Consider the following 27,070-nt stretch of genomic DNA (forward strand, 5'->3'; position numbering starts at 1 on the left):
TATATATATATATATATATACATATACAGATGGGGCAGGCCTTTTCCTTGCTGGCGAATCACCAGAACGGCAGCGCTGACGATCCGCCAGCGGCCTGCCTCACCATCTGACTGAGATGCGCACGCTTGTCTCAATCTCCGTCGGCGGGGCGACGGGAACTCTGTCCGTCTCCACCTCAGGGAGACGGACAGGGTTAGGGGGGGGGGTGCGGGCAGGCGGCGGGGACCCCGGGTTACTGCTGACAAGCCGGGGGTGACCCGGGGGAGCGGCTGGACGCACCGTCGGAAGGGGACGCGCGCGCCCCCTTCTCGTTATGCAGATGGCGCTGGTGGGGTATGGCGGCTGGCATCGCCATCACCATCCCCTGCCAAGATGGGACCTGCCCCATCTGTATATAATTTCTAGAAGGGGATTTTTGGTGAGGATCCCTTTCTTTCCCTTCATATTTTCATACTTCACCAAAATCGATAAATGAGGTACAATTTTAAAAAGTTAAGTTCTCCGCTTCTAATGAATTGTTAATTTCGAACTTCATATTGTATTGTTTGTTTACAAATCGAAGTTAAAAAGCACCAACCTCACTATAAAATGAATTGCATTTATTTGTATTTTATATGTAAATCTATTATTTATCCAATAAATTATCCAAAAACAAAAAGTTTTAATATTTCTTCTGGGTGTGGATTAGCACACAGTCAATGTCTTGGTAGACTGTCAATATGTCGATACAAAAAGGTTGACACTGACAAAAGGTAAACATAGGAAAGGTCAAAGTTCCAGTATCAGTATTCTGGGTGGCAGTTGTGATTTTCGTCATTGGGACCCCATCAGCTGGCTTTCTGGCGGTCGGGATAGTAACCCTTAAGCTGGCCATACACTAGTGCGATTTGGGTCCTTTTCAACCGATTACGACGCATCGGACCAAGCAAATCTGATGAAAGGTGTGAAAAATCGCATGTGTGCATCGGAACGGAGCCGGAGATTGCAAGGATTGACTAATAGATTTATTGGATCTGGATGCCTTGGCTGGGATAGCATATGATACATCGTATGCAAAAAGGACTGCGTATGGCGTATCGTATGTCATCCTGCCATCCAAAAAGATGCATTGGGTCAACCACTGAAAGTCAACATGGACTAGGAAGATGCATGAAATAGGTCAACATGGCTAAGGTCGACAGGTTTGGAAGGTCGACACAAGCATTAGTTTGGCAATGGCAAGGTCGACAGTCAAAAGGTTGGCAAGAGTTTTTCACTTTTTTTGTCCGAGATGTCGGCATAGTCAACATGGACACCGTCAAAGTGTTCCACGTCCCGTTGCATGGCTCACTATGCTTCGAACACGGTGCCTCCCTGCACTCAGCACACTGTTATATTCTCTCACCGCGCATTTATGGGTGGAAGGGCTTGAAATGCCACCTGTCAGCTTAAAAAAATCTGTAAAAATCATGTTGACCTTTTGACTGTCAACCTGGCAATTGTCGACCAAATGCTTTAGTTGACCTTCCAACCCAATCGACCTTAGACATGTGCACCTATTTCAGCGCTCGCACACAGAAGTCCGGGCGTGGGGCGGCGGGCCAGGGGATTCTCCCATGGAAATTCCCAGATGAAACGGTTACGGGGGGGGCGGGCAATTGACTTCACCTGATTCTGGACTTAATCCAAAACATCGAATGTGTATTCACAGCGTGTGAGGGAGGGGGGGGGAGGGGTGCGGTGCCTTGCGATTCAAACAGAATAAGGGCCTGTATGCAACTTCTCCCTTCATAGAATTCACATAAGCATACGGACATCTTTAGAAGCATGCAGAGTTGAAAAAATATGTCTATAGCAGGATTTTATTCTGTTTGTTGGTCAAATGACGCGTTTCGCCATTGACATGTTTGCGTAAATGTATTCTCGGCTTACACCTGTGTTAATGGTATTTCTGCCTTTTTACGCAAATCCCTAAACATAGGTCTGATATATTAATTCACATTTCCTTCCTTCTCTCTCTTTTGTTTGTAATTATATTCTTCTATCAGTATATAAACACATCTGTTGTTTGTACATCAGCTGTAATGTTTGCGCACAAGCTCTTGAGAGTTATTCTATTTGAGTAAATAAATATGATTAAGTCCAGAACACTGGTCTTCATCAGCTTTCTCGTAAATTATCTTTCTTTCATTAGCATGCTAAAGCATTGGATTTATTGCTGTAAACTTATTAAAATGTAGATTTATAGGACAGTTAAATAGTGACGGTGTATGTGATCGTAGGAATGATCTTCAAGCTTTTGTCTAGGGTAGGGAAGGGGCCGTAATATAAACCATTTAGAATAATTTTCTTTACATATTTACAGAAAAATCATGTTAAAATACAGTAGTTACCTGTGCAATTCAATTCTGTTGACACCAGGGGTGAAATGTTATAGGCTGAGAGATTCAGAAAGTGAGAGATTTGGTAAGAAATCTCCAGATTTTTTAAAGCGGCAATCATTTACACTGCAAAATCAAACTGGTTTTGCAGTGTAAATGATTGCCGCTTTAAAAACCTGGAGATTTCTTACCAAATCTCTCACTTTCTGAATCTCTCATCCAAAAGGGGTAACCTTGGTTTCAACCCATACTGTGTGTCCCAAATCCATGCCCGGTTGAAGCCAGGTACCAATGCAAAATGGTAACTGTACTAAGTACGTATTACATACAAACTCCCAGCCATTACTGCATTGCCTAATGGATTCTTATACAAGTTGAGTATCCATTATCCAAATATCTGTTATCCAAATTATTCCGAAAACCATAGTCTCCAGAATTTTTTTCCCTTTGCTAAAAACCTACTGGGGACATGATATGTAAGTGGCACTACTGGGGACATATGTAAGTGGCACTACTGGGGACATATGTAAGTGGCACTACTGGGGACATCTATAACTACTATGGACATGATATGTAACTGGCAGTACTGGGGACATGATATGTAACTGGCACTACTGGGGACTTAAATGTAACAGGCACTACTGGGGCCATGATATGTAACTGGCACTACTGGGAATATCTGTAGCTGGCACTACTGGGGACATGATATGTAACTGGCACTACTGGGGACAACTGTAACTGGCACTACTGGGGACATCTATAACTGGCACTACTGGGGAAATCTGTATCTGGCACTACTGGGATCATGATATGTAACTGGCACTAAATATGCCAAGAAAATGATTGCTTGCCATTCAAGATCAGTGTCTGAGATTGGACACAAACTTTGTTTCATGTTTTAAAAACTTCTTTCACGCACAAATAAAATATGTTTGTGTGTTTCATGAGTTTATACAACATAATACCTCATTGAAATTTAAAAATACTCCAAAAATACGAAATAATCCGTTATCCAAAATTCTCCTGGTCCCCGAGCATTTTGGATAAGGGATACTCAACCTGTAATTGAAGCAGCAGCAAATTCCCAAGTTTAATAAATTCCACTTTGATGCATGTTAAATCATTGTCAATTCATTACAATTTGGTTTCCATTAGGTAAATATTGTAGCTAGTTATTTCTCACACTTCGGGATAGCCGTCGCTTCGTCTGTGTGATGATTTTCTTATCTTTACTCAACAACTGAAAAAAGTTATCCCATTTAATGGTATATAAGGACTTATATCATTTTTACGGTGTTCCCAGAGCCTATGATATATGAGATTGTAGCCATGTTTTATAGCCTGATATTCAGGGTTCAGTGCTCCTCACAGATGGTCGGTAATCCATTTTCACAGGAAAGACAGGATTTAGGAAATCTCAGATGTAATTATCAAAGCAATAGAATCAAAGCCAAACTAAACTATTTATCCCAGGACCTACTTATAACCTGGACTGGTAGACAAGCCTCAGTGGTTACATTTCCTTATGATACCTTCACCATCAACTCTGTCATCCAATAATCCGTAATACTGCGTCTAAACAGGCTGGGAAGTTCTATTAAATCCCATCGTTCCGCAAACGACTTAAGACGTTCTAGTTTTTCAATCTTTTAAAAAGACTCTACGGACCTTATTCTGGTTGACTCACAAGTAGAGATGTGCAGGTTCTGATTTACTCTGATTTACTCTGATTTCAAAGCAAGATCTTATTGGCTATCCTAAATCACATGACAGTTGTTGGCCCAATAAGATCCTGCTTTGATATCAGAGTAAATCAGAGCCTGCACATCTCTACTCGCAAGGCTGCGAATTCGCAGCCTTGCGAGTCCCCTAGACGCTGCCCGCCAGTCTCCCCCCCTCACACACTAGGTTTGGCCGCATATTGGGCGACACCCACATTATTTGATGGTCGCCGACCATCGAATGATGTGGAAGATGCACGCATATCTAAGTTGACTCTCAGGTCACTTAGATTTGCGTGCACATTCAACAGGAACTGGGCGGGCAGTTGACATCCGGTGATTTCAGTTGGCCGTCCCCACGTCAGCGGGTGATTTGCGTGGGAACGCCCAGCATTTTCATGGGAACACCTATGAAACGCTTGGCATTCCCATGTCTGAAGCCCACCGGGACACGCCGCCACATGCCCCCCACCCGCAGTCTTGGATGCATGCGCCCGTCATAAAGAGTGGCAGCACGCACCCGGCACATGCGCAGAAATGCGAATGCACAGATAACAAACATTGCGCTCGCATGCAAATTTGCATGTAAACCAGAATAACTCCCTAAATGCACTACCTACTGTATGTGCATTATGTTGGTCCAAATGGAAAAACAGGTTAGTGGTTATCTGGAAGTGTATCCATGGCAACCATATTCCAGGTTTTATTATTATTATTATTATTATTATTATTATTATTATTATGCTTACTGTATTTATATAAGGCATACATATTATGCAGCTCGGTTCCAGTATTTGCCCATTTACACTATTCCCTGCCCCAGTAGAGCTTGCAATCTATGGGCCTAATTCAGACCTGTTCACTAGGCTGCATATACCAGCGGCCTTTCTAAAAAGGGTCAGCACCACCCGCTGAATGCCGCCCCCCTCCCACCCCCATCGCCGCCCGAATCCCCTCACTAGCATGCAAGTAGATGTGTACGAGAACCTATTCCCTCGCTTGAGGCCAAAGGCAAGAGGATTTTTCTCCTGTTCGGAAATATTTTAGATAAAGATCATGGGCGAAAAGGGGGCGGCGCTGATGTCACATGATGTGAACTGTCTGCCCCAAACAGGCATCGAGCCGCCAGTGTCTCCAGGGGAACGCTCAGCGGTTACATAAGGACGCCCATATAACTCTAGACATTGCCCTTTTCCTGTCCGCCACTGCTCATGACCCTATCTCTGTTTTGTGCTTTTCCTATACACCTGACCACAATTATATCAATAGTAAACTGTTAGAAATTAGGGACTCCTAGAACATTAAAAAATTAGAAAGTAAAAAAAAAGAATCATTATTATTTTTCAAGTTCTGATACTGTATGTATCAATGCCCTCAGGGATACTGTACATGCTATTTTATATTAATCCCACAATCACAGTGGGCAATACAATTCCTGTGAGGGGCTAATGGCACTAATAACAATTATACAGAAAAAAAAAGTTTTTTTGTACGTCACCAAGAAAACCTAATAGATTACTGCAATAAGCAGTCAAATTTTAGAATTAATCCATCTCAATTTATCTTAGTTTTCAAATGTGTTTCATGAAGGATTACCAAGTTCCGGCTTTGACGGCAAAACATTTCTTCTAAAACAATTTGTTATTTATTTAGTCTTAGCGGTTTATAAATTGTGTCCTTGTAGTTGCTTGCAGCATGTAAATACTAAACATGATGGGTCAATCCAGGATACTGAGCAGTTATTAAATGCTCACTTAGCTTGCAGGTCTGACACATAGCGGGATATTTAATAGGATGAGAGAATCAGAAAGTGAGAGATTTGGTAAGGTATTGCAGTGTAAATGATTGCTGCTTTAAAAAAACTGGAGATTTCTTACCAAATCTCTCACTTTCTGATTCTCTCATCCTATTAAAACTCACCCCTAGAGTTTGATCCAGTTGGTTTTGCAGTGTAAATGATTGCCGCTTTAAAAAAAAAGAGAGAGATTTATTATTAAAATCTCTCATTTTCTGAATCTCTCATCCTATTACATTTCATCCATATTGCTTAATAGAGACAGCCAACAAAAAAATCCCCCAAACAGACAATGTAAGGGACTGTGGTTACTTAATAAGGGATGCAGTCAGGGCTCGTTCATACATACAGTAGGCACTGGGAAAATGGGTGAAGAGGCATTAAGGCCATAGTAGCCTCCCCTCCTGCATTCTGCAGGATCCCCCTGACATAGCAGCAATCTCCCTCATTAGTCTAGCAATCTCCCTCATGTCACCTAGCCAACATTACACTGTTACATCATAGTTCCCTCCCCTCCTGCATTCTGCATGAGACTCCCTGACATAGCAGCAATCTCTTTCTCTCCCTCATTAATCTAGCAATCTCCCTCATGTCACCTAGCCCACATTACACGGTTACACCATAGTTACTTCCCCTCCTGTATTCTGCTGGAGGCTCCCTGACATAGCAGCAATCTCCCTCTCTCCCTCATTAGTCTAGCAATTTCCCTCATGTCACCTAACCCACATTACACTGTTACTTCATAGTTACTTCCCCTCCTGTATTCTGCTGGAGGCTCCCTGACATAGCAGCAATCTCCCTCTCTCCCTCATTAGTCTAGCAATCTCCCTCATGCCACCTAGCCAACATTACACTGTTACATCATAGTTACCTCTACTCCTGCATTCTGCAGGAGACTCCCTGACATAGCAGCAATCTCCCTCTCTCCCTCATTAGTCCAGCAATCTCCCTCATGCCACCTAGCCAACATTACACTGTTACATCATAGTTACCTCCCCTCCTGCATTCTGCAGGAGACTCCCTGACATAGCAGCAATCTCCCTCTCTCCCTCATTAGTCTAGCAATCTCCCTCATGTCACCTAGCCCACATTACACTGTTACATTTTTTTGAGAAAAAGCAATGAGTACTAGATACATTTATATTGAATCATCAGCACCATTTCCCAGCACTTTACCAATTATTGTAACTCTTACTAACTGCTTTGGGGTCATCTACATTTGGATATAAGTCATTTTAAAAGATTCCTCTCAGATGTAGCGGTACACACCCACGCTTCTAGGTGCCACGTTCACAATCTCTTTTCACAATCTCTCCATATATGGAACTAGGTACGCCCTTTGGGTGTAGCATGACACGCCCCTCAAGGGGGTGCCTTGCAAAATTCTATTACCAACTATTATCTCCCTGAAACTAAATTTTAAAAGTAGCCAAAGCATGATTAAGGCCTGTACACAATGGGTGATTCTGAGCTGAAAGCAGCTCACTTTTACCATGTGAGCTGCTGTCAACTCAAAAGCCACCCAGTGTTTATGGCCTGGCAATGAGCCGTAAGCTCTGATGCCCGATCCCACATCATCGCTGGCTGACGCCCCTTATCTGTTGGCGGAATGGATGGCTTTCCATAGTGTCCTGCTCAGGGGCGTAACTATAGCACCGCAGCCCCCGCGGTCATGGGGGGGCACTGTGCATGTGGGGGCTCCGAGGTGCTATAGTAATGCCCCCGCCCCACATCACCCGCAGGCTTACTTGTCTGGCCATCCCGGCTCTCCTCCTGGCTTCAATCAATTCTATGGAGACGGACCACGATAAAATGGCCGCCCCATAAAGCACACAGTTCTCTGAAACTGTCTGCGATAGGGGGGCGGCTATTTTATCGTGGTCCATCAGCATAGAATTAATTGTAGCCAGGAGGAGAGCCGGGACACGCAGACAGGTAAGCCTGCGGCGATGGGGGGGCACGGGCGGCCGGGGGGCCGGCGGGGAGGGAGGGAGGGGAAGGCGCCCCCCCCATTAAGGGCGGGGGGGGGGGCGCCCCAAACCAAGCTACGCCACTGGTCCTGCTATGGATTGTCGTCCACCCCAGGGAAAATCGCTCAGTGTGTACACACCTTTAGGCATTCCATGTGCTTTTCATAAAATGCACTTTGGCAAACTAAAGTATTGTCCTGGTAGCATGTGCTGCGTTCTAACTGTTGTGGACACAATGGTGGAAACTGCATTGGTGGTTCTTATTTGACGAACAATATGTGTACATGTGTATAGTAAAACCACCCAAAGCAAATGAATGCAAATCAGATCCATATGTGAGCAGATAATGCTGAAAAAATGATAACAGTAGATTCAAATTATATGAGAATACTACAATGCTCTGGGGGAAATTTATTAAGATGTAAGGAGTATGGATCATGTGGTCGACCTAAAGATGGTTGACAGTCATTAGGTCGACACCACTAGGTCGACATAATGCAAGGTCTACATGGTTCTAGGTCGACATGGGACAAGGTCGACAGGTCATCAGGTCGACACAAGCATTATGTCGACATGGTCTAGGTCGACAGTCAAAAGGTTGACATGGGGTTTTTAGCAACATCCCATGTGAAATAGAACTCCCATCTTAGTAATTTCCCCCTCTGTATAAGACTACATTAATGTATGAGCCGGAAGTGACCACCGGGCTTTAGGTCATATCTCACCTCCCCAAGGGCCCGGGCCCCATAGCAGCTGCATCCCCTGCACCCTCCATAGTTACGTCACTGGAACCTCCCCTTTTACCTTTAACATTGCAACTGCTACCCGCACACAGGGCCTAATTCAGCATTTTTAAACAGAAAAACACAGGGATACAGTAATGACATGTTTCCATCCAGAAACGCTGTATTCCTGTCAATCAAACTGAGGCTACAGTACCTACACTATCACATTATGCCACACAGTATGAGACAAATTTCACATTATGCCAAATGGAATGAAGCAAATTCACATTATGCCGCACAGTATGAACCAACAGATAGATTAACAGCATGGACAGGGAGGGTGACAGCAGGGACATACAGGTGGAAGAGAGAAAGGCAGCAGTTTAAGATTACAGTACCTTAGACTGGGTTCTGCCGTGGCAGTACAGAGGAGGCTGTGGTCAGTGGCAGCGGCTGGGTGGAGGAGGCTGTGGTCAGTGAAGGAGGCTGTGATCGGCAGTGGCGGTGCAGGGGAGGCTGGAATCGGGACAGAGAAAGTGGCAGCAGCGACATAGGGACAGGGAAAGTGACAGCAGGAACAGAGAGTGACAGTGGGGACAGGGAGAGTGACAGGCGGGGACATAGGGACAGGGAGAGCGACAGCAAAGACATGCAGGTGGGAGAAAGAGGCAGCAGGGTAAGATTACCATACCTTAGGCTGAACATATGACTTACCAATATTAAAAAACATGCATCTTTGCTAATTAACTGGATCTGCAGTTGTCTGCGGGTTAGACACCCATGCTGTAGCTGCACAGTGGCCAGGGGGAGCAGGTTCATCCTCTTCCTGCAGTACTGTAACACTTGCATTGCACTGACTCTGGGGCACCTGGCACCCTACCCCCGACCCAGTCCACCTCTGCCAGGATGCTTTTCGGGGGGCTGTAAGAACCTAATGGCACTGCAGTAGCTTTTCTAGCTGCAGAGAGGGCTGCCCAGTCTCCCTGCTAGCCGCATGTGGGGGCGGGTGTGGTACAGGACTCCGACATTCGGGATCCCGACAGTCATTATCCCGACTGCCCGGAGTCAGACAGCATGGCGAGCGCAAAAAAGCCCCTTGGCGGCTCGCTGCACTCGCCACGCTGCGGGCACGGTGGCTCGCTATGCGAGCCACCTATTCTATTCTCCCTCTATGGGGGTCGTGGACCCCCACGAGGGAAAATAGCGGTTGGCCGTCGTGCACCCGGCTGTCGGCGTTTTGACAATCGGGATCCCGACGTCGGGTAAACGTCTGTCGGGATCCCGACTGTCGGGAACCCATCCGGCACCCGTGGGGGCTGTGACTGCTGGGCCACTATGCAGCAACACCATTTGCACACCCCTGAGAATTCATCGGAAATCAGCTTTTCTTTTATCTCTCTATAATGTATACAGTATATTTACTTTCTTTGTTTACAGATTGTAGAGAATTGCAATCCCATTGGGTCTGTTACCAATTTTAGGTTATTTTATATAAAACACTCCTAAAAGCTTGTTCTATCTGCTTTTGTCTTTTTATCCAAGAATTGTAATCTTATATCTTTTTTTTCCTAATAGCTCCGCCTACTGTTAGGATTATCCACTCGGGCTTGGCCTGTAACATTGAGGAAGAGCGGTACTCAGAACGGGTGTACACGATACGGGAAGGAGAGACACTAGAGTTGACCTGTCTAGTAACCGGACACCCAAGGCCACAGGTGAGTTAGAAAAACACTTACAACATTACCTTTCCTCTATTCCGTGTTCTTCCTCCTCTTGTTTATTTCCTTTCCTTTATTCCCTCCTGTCCATTAATGTTCCACCCTTCATGCCCTTTCTTACCTTTTTCCCTCTTCTCTACATTCCCTCCCTTTCGTTTCTTCACTGTTCCATTGATTCTTTGTTTTTCATTTCTTCCTATCTAACATCCTTTCTTCTTTACATTACTCTATTTTCTCCCTCTGTTCTGTTCTTCTTTCCACTCCTCCATTCTTCCCTTCTCTTCCATCTATCCTTCCCAAACCCATTTGGGCCAGATGTCTCAAGGTTCAAAAAGTGAATTAGCCCCTACCTGTCATTTTTCAAACATTAGCCTGTAACATGACAGTTTGGCTGATTGGCTGGTTATCACTCTCCACTTTAAAACTATTTGAAGCTTGATGTCTTGTCCCCTCTCCTCTCGTCTCCTCCCCTCTCCTCTCATCCCCTCTCCACTAGTCTCCTCCCTTCTTCTCTTGTCTCTTCTCCTCTGCTCTCGTCTCCTCTATTCTCATCCACTCTCCTCTCTTCTCCTCCCCCTTTCTCTAGTCTCCTCCCCTCTCTTCTCCTCTCCTATTATCTCTCCTATCCTATGGTCTCTCTTCTCCTCCCCTCGTCTCCTCCCCTCCCCTGCCCCCTCTTCTACCATACCTCCTTCCCTATTCTACAACATGAACCAGTTGATGAATCAATTATTTCTTTTGCATTTTATAGTGTGCCGTGTTGTTTTTCATATGAGAATATCTACAATCTGAGTCCCTGTAAGCATGCAGCATTTAGCTGTCCCATTCCGACTGTCTGCAGTGTACTCTGTTATACTTAAAGGAGATTGTTTCAAGATAAGGTTGGGCATCTTATTGCTCCGTTGTAATTATGTCTGCAGTCCTGTAATGTGTCATGTACTCTGGAAAACAAATATCTTCAGCTTTTGCCAACTGCGTCCTGTTACTGGCTTTCCGCCGTTCTCTCTGGTATTCTGTGCTTTGAATTTTAAACAGAAAACAGCCACATAGTGAGCAAATGGCAGGAAATTCTGCATGTTCCATTGCTCCAAATGAATCTGCTTTTGTGGGAAGAACGTCGTATATTTAACATGTATGAAATACAGCTCTATAGAAATCTGACATGGAATAGGCTGAGGAAATTATTACAGACCCTTCTTACAGACCCTTCTATTTGCCAGGATACCTTGCAAAACCAATTTGGAAGTGATTTGGGCATGGAGATGTGCGGGCACAGGACACAGGTTCAGAGAGGGTAGTTATGTGGTTTTATTGTGCAAATGTAATAACTGGAATTCTATGAACATAAACCATTTTGTCTTCGGAACTTAAAGTATTTATTTAGATAGCAAATACAATAAACCAGTACTGGCTGGCCAGACACAAAAATGGCCGTGCCAGGTAGCTAATGCTGCTTTTATTCAGGCAGAGTTGCATCACTGTATATCTGGAAGGAATACTTAAGTCATGGATTCTAGGAATGGCTGTAGATCAAAGACCGTAATTAATGGACAGTTGACCACTATTGGTCAACGGGCATGAAAAAGTTCAACCTGGCTTTAGGTCATGATTGACAAAAGGTCGACATGAAAATGGTTGAAATGTTTTTTTTCACTTTTTTGGGGGTGTCTGTCACAATCTGCCGACATGGGCACCATATAAGTGTATCGCATCCCCTTGCATGGTTTACCATGCTTTGGGCACGCTATTATAATCTAACAATATATCCACTTGGATCATGACGTAAGAACAAGATGGTTTAAAGAAAAAAAAATCCGATCTTTGCATGTGCCGACCATTTTCATGTCAACCTGTTGAGTATGGCAATCTTTTTTCAGTGTCGACCTAAAGCCTGTCAGCCTTTTTTATGTGTCCATCTATTAACTGTCGACCTAATTACTGTCGAACAAATCCACAGGATGACCTAGGAATAGTAACAACATTTCAGTCAATGCTTGTCCATCAGGTTAGCAAAACAGGAATTATACCATAGCCAGTGTTAGAAAAATGTCAACCTTGTGGTGTCATGAAAACAATGCGGATACTCTAGGTAGCGTGATTCAAGAAAAACTGGGAACCACTGATCGACACCATTGAAATACCTATATGTTTGTATTATGGAACCATGTGCTGATGAAATATTGTTGACACACAGACACACTAGCTACACCAATTGAGGGTATGTAAGCATTGACTATAGGTTATACTTAGTGGCGGATCCTACCTTTAAAGAAGACGGGGGCTCCACTGACCAGTGCTCTGGAGGAGAGACACTGTTGCCATCTGGGTCCCATGACCTGCAGAATGGACCTGACAGGTGCCGGGGCCAGTGCATGTGTAGTCAAGCGATGGGTTGACTGTGCATGCTCAAACTCCCTGCTTCTATGGACTGCATTGGCTGCAGCCCATAGAAGTGATCTAGGGCTCAAGATCAGGCAGGGAGTGGCTTCCTACAGGAAGCCAGCTCTCTGCTTATAGCAGCCTGGTCTGACAGTCCCAGAGGGAGAAAACATCTCCAATAGGATTGCCTGTACTTCCAATAGGTGCACAGATTTGTGGAAATCAAATAGCGCAATTAATTGAGAGGGTGCTGCCTACTACAACATGAAGGAGGTTCACCACCTCCTGTTAGCACTAGGAAAAACAAAATTTGTTTTGTAGCCAGGCGCAACTCTCTCAAAAAGACTTCATGTATAACATCATATAATGTGCAAGGGTTTATTGAAGTAAAAACATACAAACAAAATATACTTTTGGACATCAATGGGATCGCAAATTTTCATATATTCAGGGATAAATGCATAGAATCATCTCACCATAAACCGGTGCTGCGGTGCGCTATACTTTAAATGAAGTTTCTGCAGCACCACCGCAGGAGGCTTGGTTCTTGATGAGTCCCCAAATAAAGTGCAAAGTGCAGAAAGGTGCGGTCCAAATAAAGTGTCCAAGTGTCCAGGTATCAGTGCAGTAGATGGGATATTGCACTGTTGGGATAAATCAAAGTGTGTCCTTTAAAGGAAATCGCTGCCAATCACAGTGCAGTCATTGCAGTCACACAGGGCAGGATGCACTAACAGCCGCTTCCAGAAGAGGAAGTACAGTCAGAAGGTCACTGGTCCGGAGACTGCCCGGACACAGGTGGGGGTGGGCATCATGCATCGGTGCGGGGGTTGATGCGGGATGGTCGGGTTGATGCAGAACAGTGGGGGTCGCAATAAGATGCCCATAGGCTTCTTTGGGTTATCGGCACCAAACCCGTCGCCGTAACCCGGGGATCGGGTTTTAGTGCATTCCAAAATGCGTTAAAAACCCGATAACTGGATTTTTACCGCATTTTTGCTTTAGTGCATCCCGCCCACAGACTGCAGCTGGATCACTCCTGTATTGGTGCAGTTTGGACTGCAGTCCATGAGTAAAATGTGCCACTGTCTATATCTGGTACTTGTTTCCTAGCATGGCGCCCATCACATACCGTACATAGTGGTATGTGATGGTATGCGATGTGATACGATATTCGCATAAATTAACAGGAATGTACAATTAAATATCGCATGCCAGCAAATGCCATGCGATGCGATTTTTAATTGTACAAGCACCCTGATGGGTGCTTACAATGTTAAATGAACCCCCATTGTAAACGCCACCCCCACTATCAATGCCAACCCGAAGCGTGGCAAGTGCAGCGAGCCCGCGAGGGGCAGCGGTACGCACCCTCTGACCTTTTAGTAGCCCCACTATCCACGTTGGCGTGGAGTTGCTTTTAGATAGTGTGGCGACAGCAGCGAGCCACCGAGTCGGAAGCGTGGCGAGCGCAGCGAGCCCCGCAATGGGATGCCGAATACATGTAAAGTGATCCGCGTCCGCTCGCCACGCTTCGTGCTTGGTGGTTTGCTGCGCTCGCCACACTTTCTATTCTCAACTCCACGCCGACGTTGATAGTGGGGGTATGAAAAGGTCATAGGATGCGTATCGCCGCCCCTCGCGGGCTCGCTGCGCTCGCCACGCTTCGGGTTCACGTTGATCGTGGGGTGGCGTTAACAATTGTGGGGGCCATTTCACACTTCAGGGTGCCTATTTGGCCTCTGTGGCCCATTTACCATTGTTTCCTATGGAAAAATCGGGTCAATTGAGGCATTGAACAGGAAAATCGGGTCAATTGAGACATTTAACATTGTTCCCTATGGGAAATCGCGGGCATCGCGTCGGTCGCATCGCACCCGATTTTTTAGTGCATTCAATGCCCGCGATGGCCACGATGGGCGCCCTTCTAGGTAAAGAGTACCGAACCCTGTATACACAGTAGGACACATAGTAGTATACCCCTTACATTATGCCACACAGTGGTACCCCTGTAAACACAGTATGCAACAGTAGTAGCCCTTATACGCAGTGTGCCACACACAAGTAGTACCCCTGATACACAGTATTCTACACATTAGTACCCCTTATACACAGTATCCTACACAGTAGTTCCCCTTATACACAGTATGCCACATAGTAGTTCCTCTTACAGTATGCTATGTAGTATTTTTGACAACAAAAACACTAGTCCCAACCACTACTTGTCCAGACACTAGTCAAGAATTTGCCACACAGTAGTAACTATTTTCCAGAGTATGCCACATAGTAGTACCTCTTATATACAGTATACCACACAGTAGTATACACACGTTGATGTGGATAGTGGGGGTATGAAAAGGTCGTAGGACGCGTACCACTGCCCCTCGCGGGCTCGCTGCGCTCGCCACGCTTCGGGTTGGCATTTAACATTGTAAGCACCCATCAGGTTGCTTGTACAATTAAAAATCGCATTGCATGCCGCTATATTGCATGTGATGCGATGCGATGTACTGCAATGAAAATCAGGGGCGCCGTGCTAGGAAACAAGTACCTTATATCTTTTAAAGTATCTATCCTTGGACTATATATTGTGTTGTTGAAATAATGTGACACACATATACTTCTTACTTCTGTACGTAGTAAATTTCCGTCTTGAAAGTAAAGATCTCTTTCTGAGATTGTTCTGTCAACTGTATACAATTAGAAGTATCAGAACCTCAATGGTTCCAACAGATGATCCCCCATATTTATATATATATATATATATATATATATATATATATATATATATATATATATATATATATATATATATATATATATATATACAGGTTGAGTATCCCGTATCCAAAATGCTCGGGACCAGGAGAATTTTGGATAACGGATTATTCCGTATTTCGGAATATTTTAATATTTCAATGATGTATTTTGAAGTATCTTGCATTTATGCTGTATAAACACATAATATACACACAAATATATTTTATTACCACATAAAATACACACAAACATATTTTAATTGCTCAAAAAACAAGGTTTCAAAACGTGAAACAAAATGTGTGTACTATCTCAGCGCTGAATTTGAATGCCAAGCAATCATTGTCTTGCACATATATAGTGCCAGTTACATATCATGTCCCCAGTGATGCTGTTACAAATGTCCCCAGTGAGTTTTTAGCAAAAAAAAATTTTTTTTTCACTTTCTGGAATGTCCGTATTTCGGAATAATTCGGATAACGGATATTCGGATACGGGATACTCGACCTGTATATTAGGGCGGAGTGAAAAAACTGAAATTGAGAAATTCAAAATCGGCTAGTGTGGAAAAGTTGTGACTTGACCTGAATAAGAAACGTGCAAAAGCTTTTTGATCTAAGTCAACATCTTCTGTTCTGGCAAGAGGCCTGAAGTTTCACTTTTTTGGTGAAAATGACGAAAACTATGAAGATTCTCCGATCTAGTTAAAATTATGTCAGGATGTCTTAGAGTGGTTCATTAATATACTTTAGCATAGTAAAAGAGAGTACGAGATTGTCCTAGTGCAAAGTGACTGACTTTGGTGGGAGAAAAAATCCCTAATAATTGACCCATTTTCATGGTCACAATTGTGAATATTGTGTGTTTTCTCCTGAACGTGTTTATAATAGAAGAAGCACAAATACTCTAAATGGAATTTCGGTGACACTGTGTGAAATATAACACTGCATAATATCCCTTAATCAGACCTGATCGCAGTACAAATTTGTTCTCAAAATGGGCAAAACAAATGCTGCATTGCAGGTGGGGCAGATGTAACGTGCTGAGAGAGTTAAATTTGGGTGGGGTGTGTTGAAACTGAAATCTAAATTACAGTGTAAAAATAATGCAGCAGGTATTTACCTTGCACAGAAACAAAATAACTCACACAAATCTAAAGGTGGCCATACATCTACAGATCGATTGTCAGATTGGGCCGGTTGGAACAAACAGCTGGTAATATCTGAATGACAGTTTTTCAGCATTTCAAAGCAAATGGTCAACTGTCATTTGCTCTCATCTTTTACCAGGATTTTGTTCCAACCAGACAGATCGGACTATAAATCTGTAGATGTATGGCCACCTTAAATCTCTCTGCACATGTTACATCTGCCCCACCTGCAGTCCAGCATTTTTTTGCCCATTTTGAGAACAAATGCAGTGTTATATTTCACACAGTGTCACTGAAATACATGAAATTGGATTTATGCTGCTCTCTTTGCAGTGCATATACAAAGATAGACAATCCTGTGTATATAAATAAGAAATAACTGTTGCAGTCTGTTATTGAAAAACAGTAACTGTTACAATAAGTATTACAAGTAAGTGTAAACTGTCTAATGTATCATTTTACATATCACTTCTGTTTATTGACAGAAAAACAGTGTTGCATCCCCTATGCTGGGAACATGAATGGGCTGCATTACAGCATATAATTATGCCAAAGATAAGCCAATATATTAACTGTTAAATACGTTGAAGTGAATTATGATGTAATAAATTGTAAGCTTGCAGCAGGGCCCTCTAACCCCCAAGTCTGTCTGTTGTTACCCAGTTTGTTTTATCACTGTTTATCTACTATTGTAAAGCGCAACGGAATCTGCTGCGCTATATAAGAAACTGTTAATAAATAAATAAATAAACAAATACATCTAATGTTTAGGGGGAAAAAAACAAGAACATTGATTTAAAAAATAACAGGTTAATAATTTTCTATAAGTGGTGTCCAGCAGTACATATATGCCAATCACTGTGTTCATTTCTAGGCAGCAGGGCCGTCTTAACAGCAGTATGGGCACCTGGGCAAAGCAATGCACTGGGGCCCTTACCCATTCTCCCCTCCTAGGGGTGGGGGTGCTATCAGCAGCAGCTTTGATGTCCCACGGGTGGCAGGGGGTGCTCCATCTTCCATTCAACATGTAGTACCTGGAGCAGTAACTTCTGCTAGTTACTCCTTTACTGCACAGGCGGTGGGAGGGAGAACACTAACGTGTGGAAGGGGGCACTAAGCTGAATGAAGGGTCCCTTGTAAATGACTTCCAGGGAGGTAGGGGGTGTTTTATACACAGGGGACGGTTGGATAATGGAGTGGGCTTAATATTCGTAATTTTCCGGTGGAAGGGCAGCTTGTTTGACTGCAGATATCGCCATTATCTGGAAATAGATTTCTTAGCCTAGGATAAAAACCTAGAGTCCCAACTTTCAGGAGGTGCTGGGAACTTGGGGATCAGAGATCAGGAGCCAGAGCAATCCATTGACAAAAATATAAAACTACACCAGACGTTTGGAGCTGGAGCAGGGACCGGCTGATATCTCTGGTTCTGGGCATGATAGAGACAAGCCGCTAGTGTCAGAGAGAACCTAGGAAATATGACTGGAAATTGTAATTAACAGGTCGGATGTGGACTGCTGCTTTGAAGTTGGATATCTGCAGTTCCCCAGGGCCGATTTTCTAAATTCTGGTATCCCTGAAAAAAGGGGATCCTCAGCTATCAACATAGAGCCCTTATACGCCTGGGGGCCCTGGGCAAGTGCCCATTAAGCCCATACAAAAAGACGGCCCTGCTAGGCAGGATTGATCAGCAATACTTATAACAGCATAATGCACTTTAATGTATTTAACTGTTAATATATTGGCTTATCTTTGGCATAATTATATGCTGTAATGCAGCTGCAGGTGGGGCAGATGTAACATGTGCAGAGGGAGTTAATGTGGCCATACATCTACAGATGTATTGTCCGATCTGTCTGTTTGGAACAAAATACTGGTAATGGATGAGAGCACTTTGCTTTGAAATGCTGGAAAACTGCCAAAAACTGTCATTCAGATATTACCAGGTATTTGTTCCAACCAGCCAGATCTGACAATCGATCTGTAGATGTATGGCCACCTTTAGATTTGTGTTGAGTTATTTTGTTTCTGTGCAGGGTAAATACCTGCTGCGTTATTTTTACACTGCAATTTAGATTTCAGTTTCAACACACCCCACCCAAATGTAACTCTCTCAGCACGTTACATCTGCCCCACCTGCAATGCAGCATTTGTTTTGCCCATTTTGAGAACAAATTTGTACTGCGATCAGGTCTGAATAAGGGCCATTATGCCGTGTTATATTTCACACAGTGTCACTGAAATTCCATTTAGAGTATTTGTGCTTCTTCTATTATAAACACGTTCAGGAGAAAACACACAATATTCACAATTGTGACCATGAAAATGGGTCAATTATTAGGGATTTTTTTCTCCCGCCAGTCAGTCACTTTGCACTAGGACAAGCTCGTACTGTTTTTTACTGTGCTAAAGTATATTAATGAACCACTCTAAGACATCCTGACATAATTATAACTAGATCGGAGCTTCTTCATAGGTTTCATTATTTTCACCTAAAAAGTGAAACTTTAGGCCTCTTGCCAGAACAGAAGATGTTGACTCAGATCAAAATGCTTTTGCACGTTTCTTATTCAGGTCAAGTCACAACTTTCCCACACTAGCCGATTTTGAATTTCTCAATTTCAGTTTTTTCACTCCGCCCTAATATATATATATATCTTATTACTGCTGTATTTCTCTTTGTGGTGGGGAGACTAGCGCTCTCTGTGGCAACAGACAGGAAGCGGTAGGGGGACCATAAATATTTATATACTGTACCAACCCATCCGACTGTTCTGTTCTCCTCAGAAGATTTGACACATGTCACTTTAAAGTGACTCTTGACCCATGTTCCCAATGCAAGGCTTACTGTCGTGTGCAGCGGATTGGATGACATTAGGATTGTTCACGTTCAGGCTGAGTACACACTGAAGCTCATTAGTGCTACTGGAGGATTATCCCACCCACAAGTCGATTGCACACATTTTCTTGTAGCCATGGTAATGATCTAGTGAGATGGAATTATGGTAAATCATAGCCTTTTGCAGTCACAAATACTGATAATGGCTAGCTTTGCTGCCATAATATTGGGATCAGGAGAAGGTCACATTAAAGTTTATTTAATGACCTGATGTAACCAGTGGAGTCATGGTTCAGTGCTAGTAATAACGAATCATATTAGCTGCTAACGAGCTAGTGAAGACTAATGAAGCTCAATGGTCACTGCCCATATGCTTGTCTTGTATCAGATTATTACAGATACTTGCTACTCAAGTATTTTAATTTTTAACAGAAATAAATAAAAAAACATAGGACACCTATGTGGAACGGAGAGTGCACTGAGCATTGTTGCATTTTAAGATGTCTTATTCCAATTATTTATGTACATATTGGTAATAAGTGTCACGATTCTCAGTTCTACAGTATATGAAGAACTTTTCAAATTATACAATTCCAGTGAGTAATAGTAGAATTGTACTTGGGAATGTGTCATATGGGAGCTTCACTCATTATACAAACAGTCATGTAGAGGAACAGCTCTTGTTACCCAAACAGGAGGTGAGGGCATCATCTATCCTCCCCCGTGATTGCACTCTCATCAGTCACCATGAATGTTCTATGGCACTGTGTGTATGCTTCTTCAGGAAGTCAGTGGCACTGAGTATGTGTGTAGGCTTCCCCAGGAAGTCAGTGGCACTGTGTATGTGTGTAGACTTCCCCAGGAAGTCAGTGGCACTGTGTATGTGTGTAGGCTTCCCCAGGAAGTCATTGGCACTGTGTATGTGTGTAGGCTTCTTCAGGAAGTCAGTGGCACTGAGTATGTGTGTAGGCTTCCCCAGGAAGTCAGTGGCACTGTGTATGTGTGTAGGCTTCCCCAGGAAGTCAGTGGCACTGTGTATGTGTGTAGTCTTCTCCAGGAAGTCAGTGGCACTGTGTATGTGTGTAGGCTTCCCCAGGAAGTCATTGGCACTGTGTATGTGTGTAGGCTTCCCCAGGAAGTCATTGGCACTGTGTATGTGTGTAGGCTTCCCCAGGAAGTGATTGGCACTGTTTATGTGTGTAAGCTTCCCCAGGAAGTCAGTGTCTCCGTCCTTATGCTTCTCTACGAAGTCACTGGTACTGTGTATGTGTGTAGGCTTCCCCAGGAAGTCATTGGCACTGTGTATGTGTGTAAGCTTCTCCAGGAAGTCAGTGTCTCCGTCCATATGCTTCTCTAAAAAGTCCCTGGTACTGTGTATGTGTTTAGGCTTCCCCAGGAAGTCATTGGCACTATGTATGTGTGTATGCCTCTGCCGGAAATCAATGGCACTGTGTGTATGCTTCTCCAGGAAGTCAGTGTGTGTGCATATGCTTCTTTAGGAAGTCAGTGGCACTGTCTGTATGCTTCTCCAGGAAGTCAGTGGCACTGTCTGTATGCTTCTCCAAGAAGTCAGTAGCATTGTATATGTGTCTGTGCTTCTTCAGTTATGTACTGTTTTTGGAAGTTAGTGTCATTGTGTATGCTTCCCCAGGAAGTCAGTAAATGCTTTTTCAGGAAGTCAATGTACTGTATACTTCTCCAGGAAGTCAGTGTATAGCTGGCCATACATCTGAATGACCTGTATACTGTATGACTTGATCATATGCAGGTCATAAGAACAATCGCACGAGCAATCGTATGTAAAGGGCCCCTTACACTTGTGAGATTTTGTGAGATTTTTCCCAATTCAGGTGGATTGAGTCAATTTATCTGACAAAATCTGATGTGCCTGTCTGACAAAATCATATGTGCCTTATGTGTACGACACAATCCACAATCCTGTGCCATTGGGTATAACCAAGAGATTGATCCTACTGCACATAAAATAAATCTCGAGTCAATCAGGTCCAATTTGTTGAACAATAAGTTGAACAAGTGTAAGGGGCCCTTTAGACAGTGCATCATACCAATATTCCTCGAAATGTGCACGCAATCGATCCCGCGACCCGTCAAAACTGTGCATTCGGCCCTGAGATCATTCTGGTGTATGGCCACCTTATGCTTGTCCAGGAAGTCCATGAATGCTACTCCAGTAATTCACTGTACAGTATGCTTCTCTATGTCAATGTTTGCTTCTTCAGTTAGTTAATGTTAGCTTCTTTAGAAAGTTAGTGCCGATGGTTACAATTCTTCAGGAAGTTAGCGCCATTGGTTATAATTATTCAGGAAGTTAGTTCCATTGGTTAGCATTCTTCAGGAAGTTAGTGCCATTGGTTCTGCTTCTTCAGGAATCTAGTGCCATTGTTTATGCTTTTCCAGGAAGTCAGTGTGTGCTTCTCCAGGAATTTAATGTACTGTATGCTTCTCCAGTAAGTCAATGTTTGCTTCTTCAGTTAGTTAATATTTGCTTCTTCAGAAAGTTAGTGCCATTGGTTACAATTCTTTAAGAAGTTAGTGCCATTGGTTACGATTCTTCAGAAATCTAGTGCTATTGGTTACAATTCTTCAGGAAGTTAGTGCCATTGGTTACAATTCTTCAGGAAGTTAGTGCCATTGGTTATGCATCTTCAGGAATCTAGTGCCATTGTTTATGCTTTTCTAGGAAGTCAGTGTATACGTCTCCAGGAATTTAATGTACTGTATGCTTCTCCAGTAAGTCAATGTTTGCTTCTTCGGTTAGGTAATGTTTTCTTCTTTAGGAAGTTAGTGCCATTGGTTCCGCTTCTTCGGGAATCTAGTGCCATTGGTTATACATCTTTAGGAAGTTAGTGCCATTGTTTATACTATTCCAGGAAGTTAGTATATGCTTCTCCAGGAAGTTAATGCTGGGACTCGTAGTGCCCTTGTTGTTAATTAATCAATGAAATGATTTGCCACTTTAATAAAGAATAATAATTGACCTAATACCAAGGGCAGCTAAGGGTTACATTTTATTTTATTTTGAATGACAGTAAAACAACAAAAAAGCAATTACAGTTTTTTTTTTTTTGAAGATCTGCAAAAATATTTGCTGAGCATGAAATTTTTTATCTGAAGTATGCAGAATACAAACAAAAATTCCTATGCGCCGCTCTAATAACATCGGCTGCGGCACAGAAGCACAGCTCACACCTTATCGTGAGTTACAGACTCCCCACCGTTTAATCACTCCCTTTCGGAATATATTCACAGCGTCTAAAATAAAATAAAATAAAAAAATTATTTGAATTTATATATCATATATTCGCTAATGGCTTTACAAGGGCTGCACGCCATGTCACAATATTTCTACAAAGTCTCGGATCGCCTTGCTTCATGCTTCAAGAAGCTGTGTCTTCCCCGTTAAACTATATTTAAAATGCCTAACTACAGCATTAATTACTTTTTTTTTTATAGAAAGACATTCGCTTGAAAAAGCCTCTTGGTTTTATGGGCAATAATTTAACACATACTATAGCGATTCTTTTTTTCCATAAAAAATTAAAACGAAGAATAATATAAAGTTTCTACATCTGGAATTCTGTGAGACTGGGGGGCCGATTCAGGGTCACATGTAGTGATCCAAATTTGCGTATTATGGCTGGGCTGGGGGCGGGCGGCTGACGTCACACACCATAGGGGTGCAAGCAATTTTAAGCGAATTCGGCCCTGGGAAGGGTGCGAGATAGGCTTAATTCAGGTGCCGTTTTCAGCATTTAAACAGCACCCGAACGGCCAGACGCACCCTTCGGCACTAATAGGATCGACCCCTATATATGTACAGTATGTATTATTTATATGAAGTTGTTTGAAATCATCCACACATGGAACGATGCATGTACCCCAAGGATGGGTCATAGCAGTGGCGTAAGTTTGCCCCATTTGCCCGGAGGCAAGATAAATAGTGGTGCCCCCGTATGTATGTATATGTGAATGTATGTACTGTACGTAAGTTAAGTATATTATGTTTAATATAAAGGAAGTGTGACATCTTTTGTCCTGCTAGGAGGGGGAGTCAGCCGCAGAAGCGGTATCGATGGCTTTCAATTAAATGATTCAAACTCGCAGAGGAGGAGAGGTGCCCCCTTGGGAGCAGAAGCCCGGCGGCAGATAACTCCATTGCCTCCTAGAGTTACGCCGCTGGGTCTAGGGTTGACTGTATGAAGGTCTACCGGGCTTAGGTCAACACCTGAAATACATTAGTTGACCATGGCTCAGGTTGACAGCAGGTATGGCCAAACTACAGCCCTCCTGCTACAAGTCCCATCATCCCTTGTCACAATTTTGCTATTAGGTAATGCTAAAATTATGGCAAGGCATGCTGGGATGTATAGTTCCACAACAGCTGATGTTTCACCGTTTGACCTGGACATGAGTTTTTTGCATTTCTTTTGTCCAGAATGTCGACATGAAGACCGTCTAAGTGTACCGCTGAGCTCCCCATGCCTCGGGCATGGCACCTTGCTGCGCTTGGTACACTATTATATTCTCCCCCAATGCCGTAGTGGATGGTAGGGTATAAAATAACGCCTGTCGGCACATGTCGGCTCCAAAAATGATTAAAATTTCATGGTGACCTTTTCACTGTCGACCATCCCCTCTGTCGATCTAATGCTTGTATTGACCTTTCCGACTCTGTCAACCTTAGCCATCTCATCCTATTGCTGGCCTTCAGTGGGTCAGCCTAGTGACCCCGAGTTACTGTACACCCGTTACCAAAACATCATTACAAATCTTGTATAGTAAATTGCAACATATTTGAGTTTACAATAGTTTGCTCGACATCTACCATGCAGTGGATTCTCCTACCTCTATAATATGCTTTTTGACTTCTAACCAATTAAGTTATTTGGTTCACTGCTCTCTTACCCAGGGGCAATCAACTTTGATAGTGATGTGGCAATCAGCTTTCTGACAATAGCAAACTGCATGACCTGCCTGACAGCTTTGATTTGGAGAAGAGTCCTGGGGGGACTGAAAGGTGCCAGAGACACTACTGTAAGGCCGAACTATACAGACATAAATTCTTTAGGATCCCCTAACAGCAATACACTAGACGCACGGGTGCCCCACCTCTGCCTGTTCAAATTAAATCCGCCTAACTGAAGTTACATAAAGAGGTTTTTTTAAATGGTTTGTTGTGTTTAATCTTCTGATGCTTTTGTCTCCGCTTTTCTGTTGGAAGGAAGTATTGATTTATTTCAGCCGGTTTATACCTGAAGGTCTCTATTCCCCTCTGCATACCCACATTCTACATTCTGTGTTTGAAAGTCTTCCTAATTTAAATGCAGTAAAATGAGATTAGAGGCATTCGGATTTCCATCAGACTGTAATGGAAAGAGAACACTTTTTAATAATTACAGTACATACTGAAAGGCCAGTTCAATCATTGCCTTTAAATACTGCACAATCTCATAATGAATATATATATATATATATATATATATATATATATATATATATATATATATATATAGAGGGGTATATAGCAGGCGGCACTCTCGGTTTTCGTGATAAAGCAAATATCCTTTATTGGTCCGACATGTTTCGGGCGTCTGCCCGTCCTCAGGGATCAATATCAAATCACACAGTGATACATTTTATACACACACATCTCAAAAGAACCCGCCCCCAACATCTTTACATTACCTGGCGTCCGTCTCACCTGCGATTTCCCGCGCAGGTCCCCGTCTCCCTGATTCCTACCCAGCGTTGCCATTGCCATGACGTCATCAGGGTGTTCGCCTCTCAGCGTCCACTACCTTTCCTGTCATGCGGCGTTGTTCTCCGCTGGTTTAGGACTTCCGGGATCCAAGCCTCGCTTTGGTCCACGCAGTGTACGGTTGCCTAGGCAATTGTGCTATCTGAAAATCACAACGAATATATATTAAAAATTTATATAAAACAGTGCAACTTTAAGAGGCCTTTTATTTGGCCATATTAAGAGGTTCCTAGAACCATAAAAATGTGAACATATATAGAAAAATATATAAAAATACGATACATTGTAATCTTATTACAATACATAGTATGTGATTAGACGCTGGATCAGCTATAATGCATGTTCTGTATTTTACATTTAATTATTATTAAATCTTATAATATATATATTTTTAAAAAAATACTTTATTATTATTAATATCATGCATTATTTTACATCCATCCTTTTTGTCAGCTACAGCCTCCTTAGGGTATATTTTTATATGAAATTTTGCATCCCATGTTGTTCATTCAGGCCTCTCGGAGCCAGAGTGTCCAGAATATATATCCATCTGGCTTCTGCTTGCAACAATAGTCTGCCCCTATTGCCCCCTCTGACATTTTGGGGTATGTGATCGATAATTTTAGATCTCATACTAGCAATGCTATGTTTTTTCTGTATGCAGTGTCTCGCCACTGGTTGATCGCTGGTTCCTGTGTTTAATGCGTGCCTGATAGAGGAGCGGTGGTTGGCCATACGTTCTTTAAATTGGCATTCTGTCTTGCCCACGTAGTACATTCCACATGGGCAAGACAGAATATATACCACATATTTTGTTGAACATGTCACAGAGTGTTTTATGGGAATTTTACGCCCCGTGTGTGGATGGCTCACAAAGTCACCTGTCATCATGGAGCTGCAGGTAGTGCAACCAATGCATCTATGGCAGCCTTTGGGGCGTGACATAAAATGCACTGGAGCAACTGCTTTGGTTAATTTGGTGATATCGGTTTTAACCAACATGTCCGCCAAATTGCGTCCCCTCCTATAGGCTGGCATAATTTTTTTATTCTTTAAACTTTTCAGATCAGCGTCTGTTGACACAATAGGCCACAATGATTTGACCCGTTTAGTGGTACTTTCACTGTTGGCTGCATATTGTGTTACCCATGGTATTTTATCTTCTAATGAGCTATTTTTGATTTTTGGTGTTAGCAAATCTGCTCTAGATTGTTTTATTACCTTATTTTTTATGGCAATTAACTCTTCTCTACTGTACCCCCTTTCTTCAAATTTTAATTGCATCTGGTCCAGATCTTCCTTTGCCTTTTCCTCATTGCTGGTGATTCTTCTCACCCTTAGCATCTGAGAATATGGGAGACCATGCCGCAAGGCCCTGGGATGACAACTCTCTTGTCTCAGCAGGGTGTTGCGATCTGTCTCTTTTACATAGATAGATGTTACAATTTGATTATTCTCAATCTTGATCTTTACATCCAAAAAGTTTGCTTCTTTACTGCTCATATTGTATGTTAATTTGGCAGGACTAGGACTAGCATTATGGGTTTCTAGTATGGTTTTAAGTTCTAATTCACTGCCTGTCCAAAAAATTAGCAAATCATCTATGTAGCGAAGGTATAATAATACCTTCGCTACATGTGGTGCTTGAAAGATCAGATTTTGATCTACTGTATTCATGTACGCATTGGCGTAGGATGGGGCCACATTGGATCCCATCGCCACGCCAAGGCGCTGGCGGTACATTTTGCCATTGAAATAAAAATAATTTCTATGTAATACAAGTGACATGAGTTCAAGGAAGAAAGAGCATTCTGGTCCCTTAAATGCCACATTATCTCTAATGAGGGATTCCACTGCATGCATCCCCTCCTCATGTG

The 27,070-nt window shown here is 43.0% G+C and overlaps 1 protein-coding gene across 2 annotated transcripts in view; it reads left to right on the top strand.

Annotated features, from left to right (window-relative positions):
* Positions 1–27,070, top strand: part of MDGA2 (MAM domain containing glycosylphosphatidylinositol anchor 2) — a 580,635-nt gene that overhangs the window by 250,513 nt on the left and 303,052 nt on the right. For both annotated transcript variants that reach the window (XM_083166414.1, XM_083166413.1), the window contains exon 2: positions 10,147–10,286. In XM_083166414.1, coding sequence (XP_083022540.1) covers positions 10,147–10,286 — 140 coding nt within the window. The remainder of the gene's footprint in view (positions 1–10,146; positions 10,287–27,070) is intronic.

The sequence above is a fragment of the Crinia signifera genome, chromosome 12, assembly GCF_055691185.1.
Source record: "Crinia signifera chromosome 12, ASM5569118v1, whole genome shotgun sequence".
In the NCBI taxonomy this organism is placed as follows: domain Eukaryota; kingdom Metazoa; phylum Chordata; class Amphibia; order Anura; family Myobatrachidae; genus Crinia; species Crinia signifera.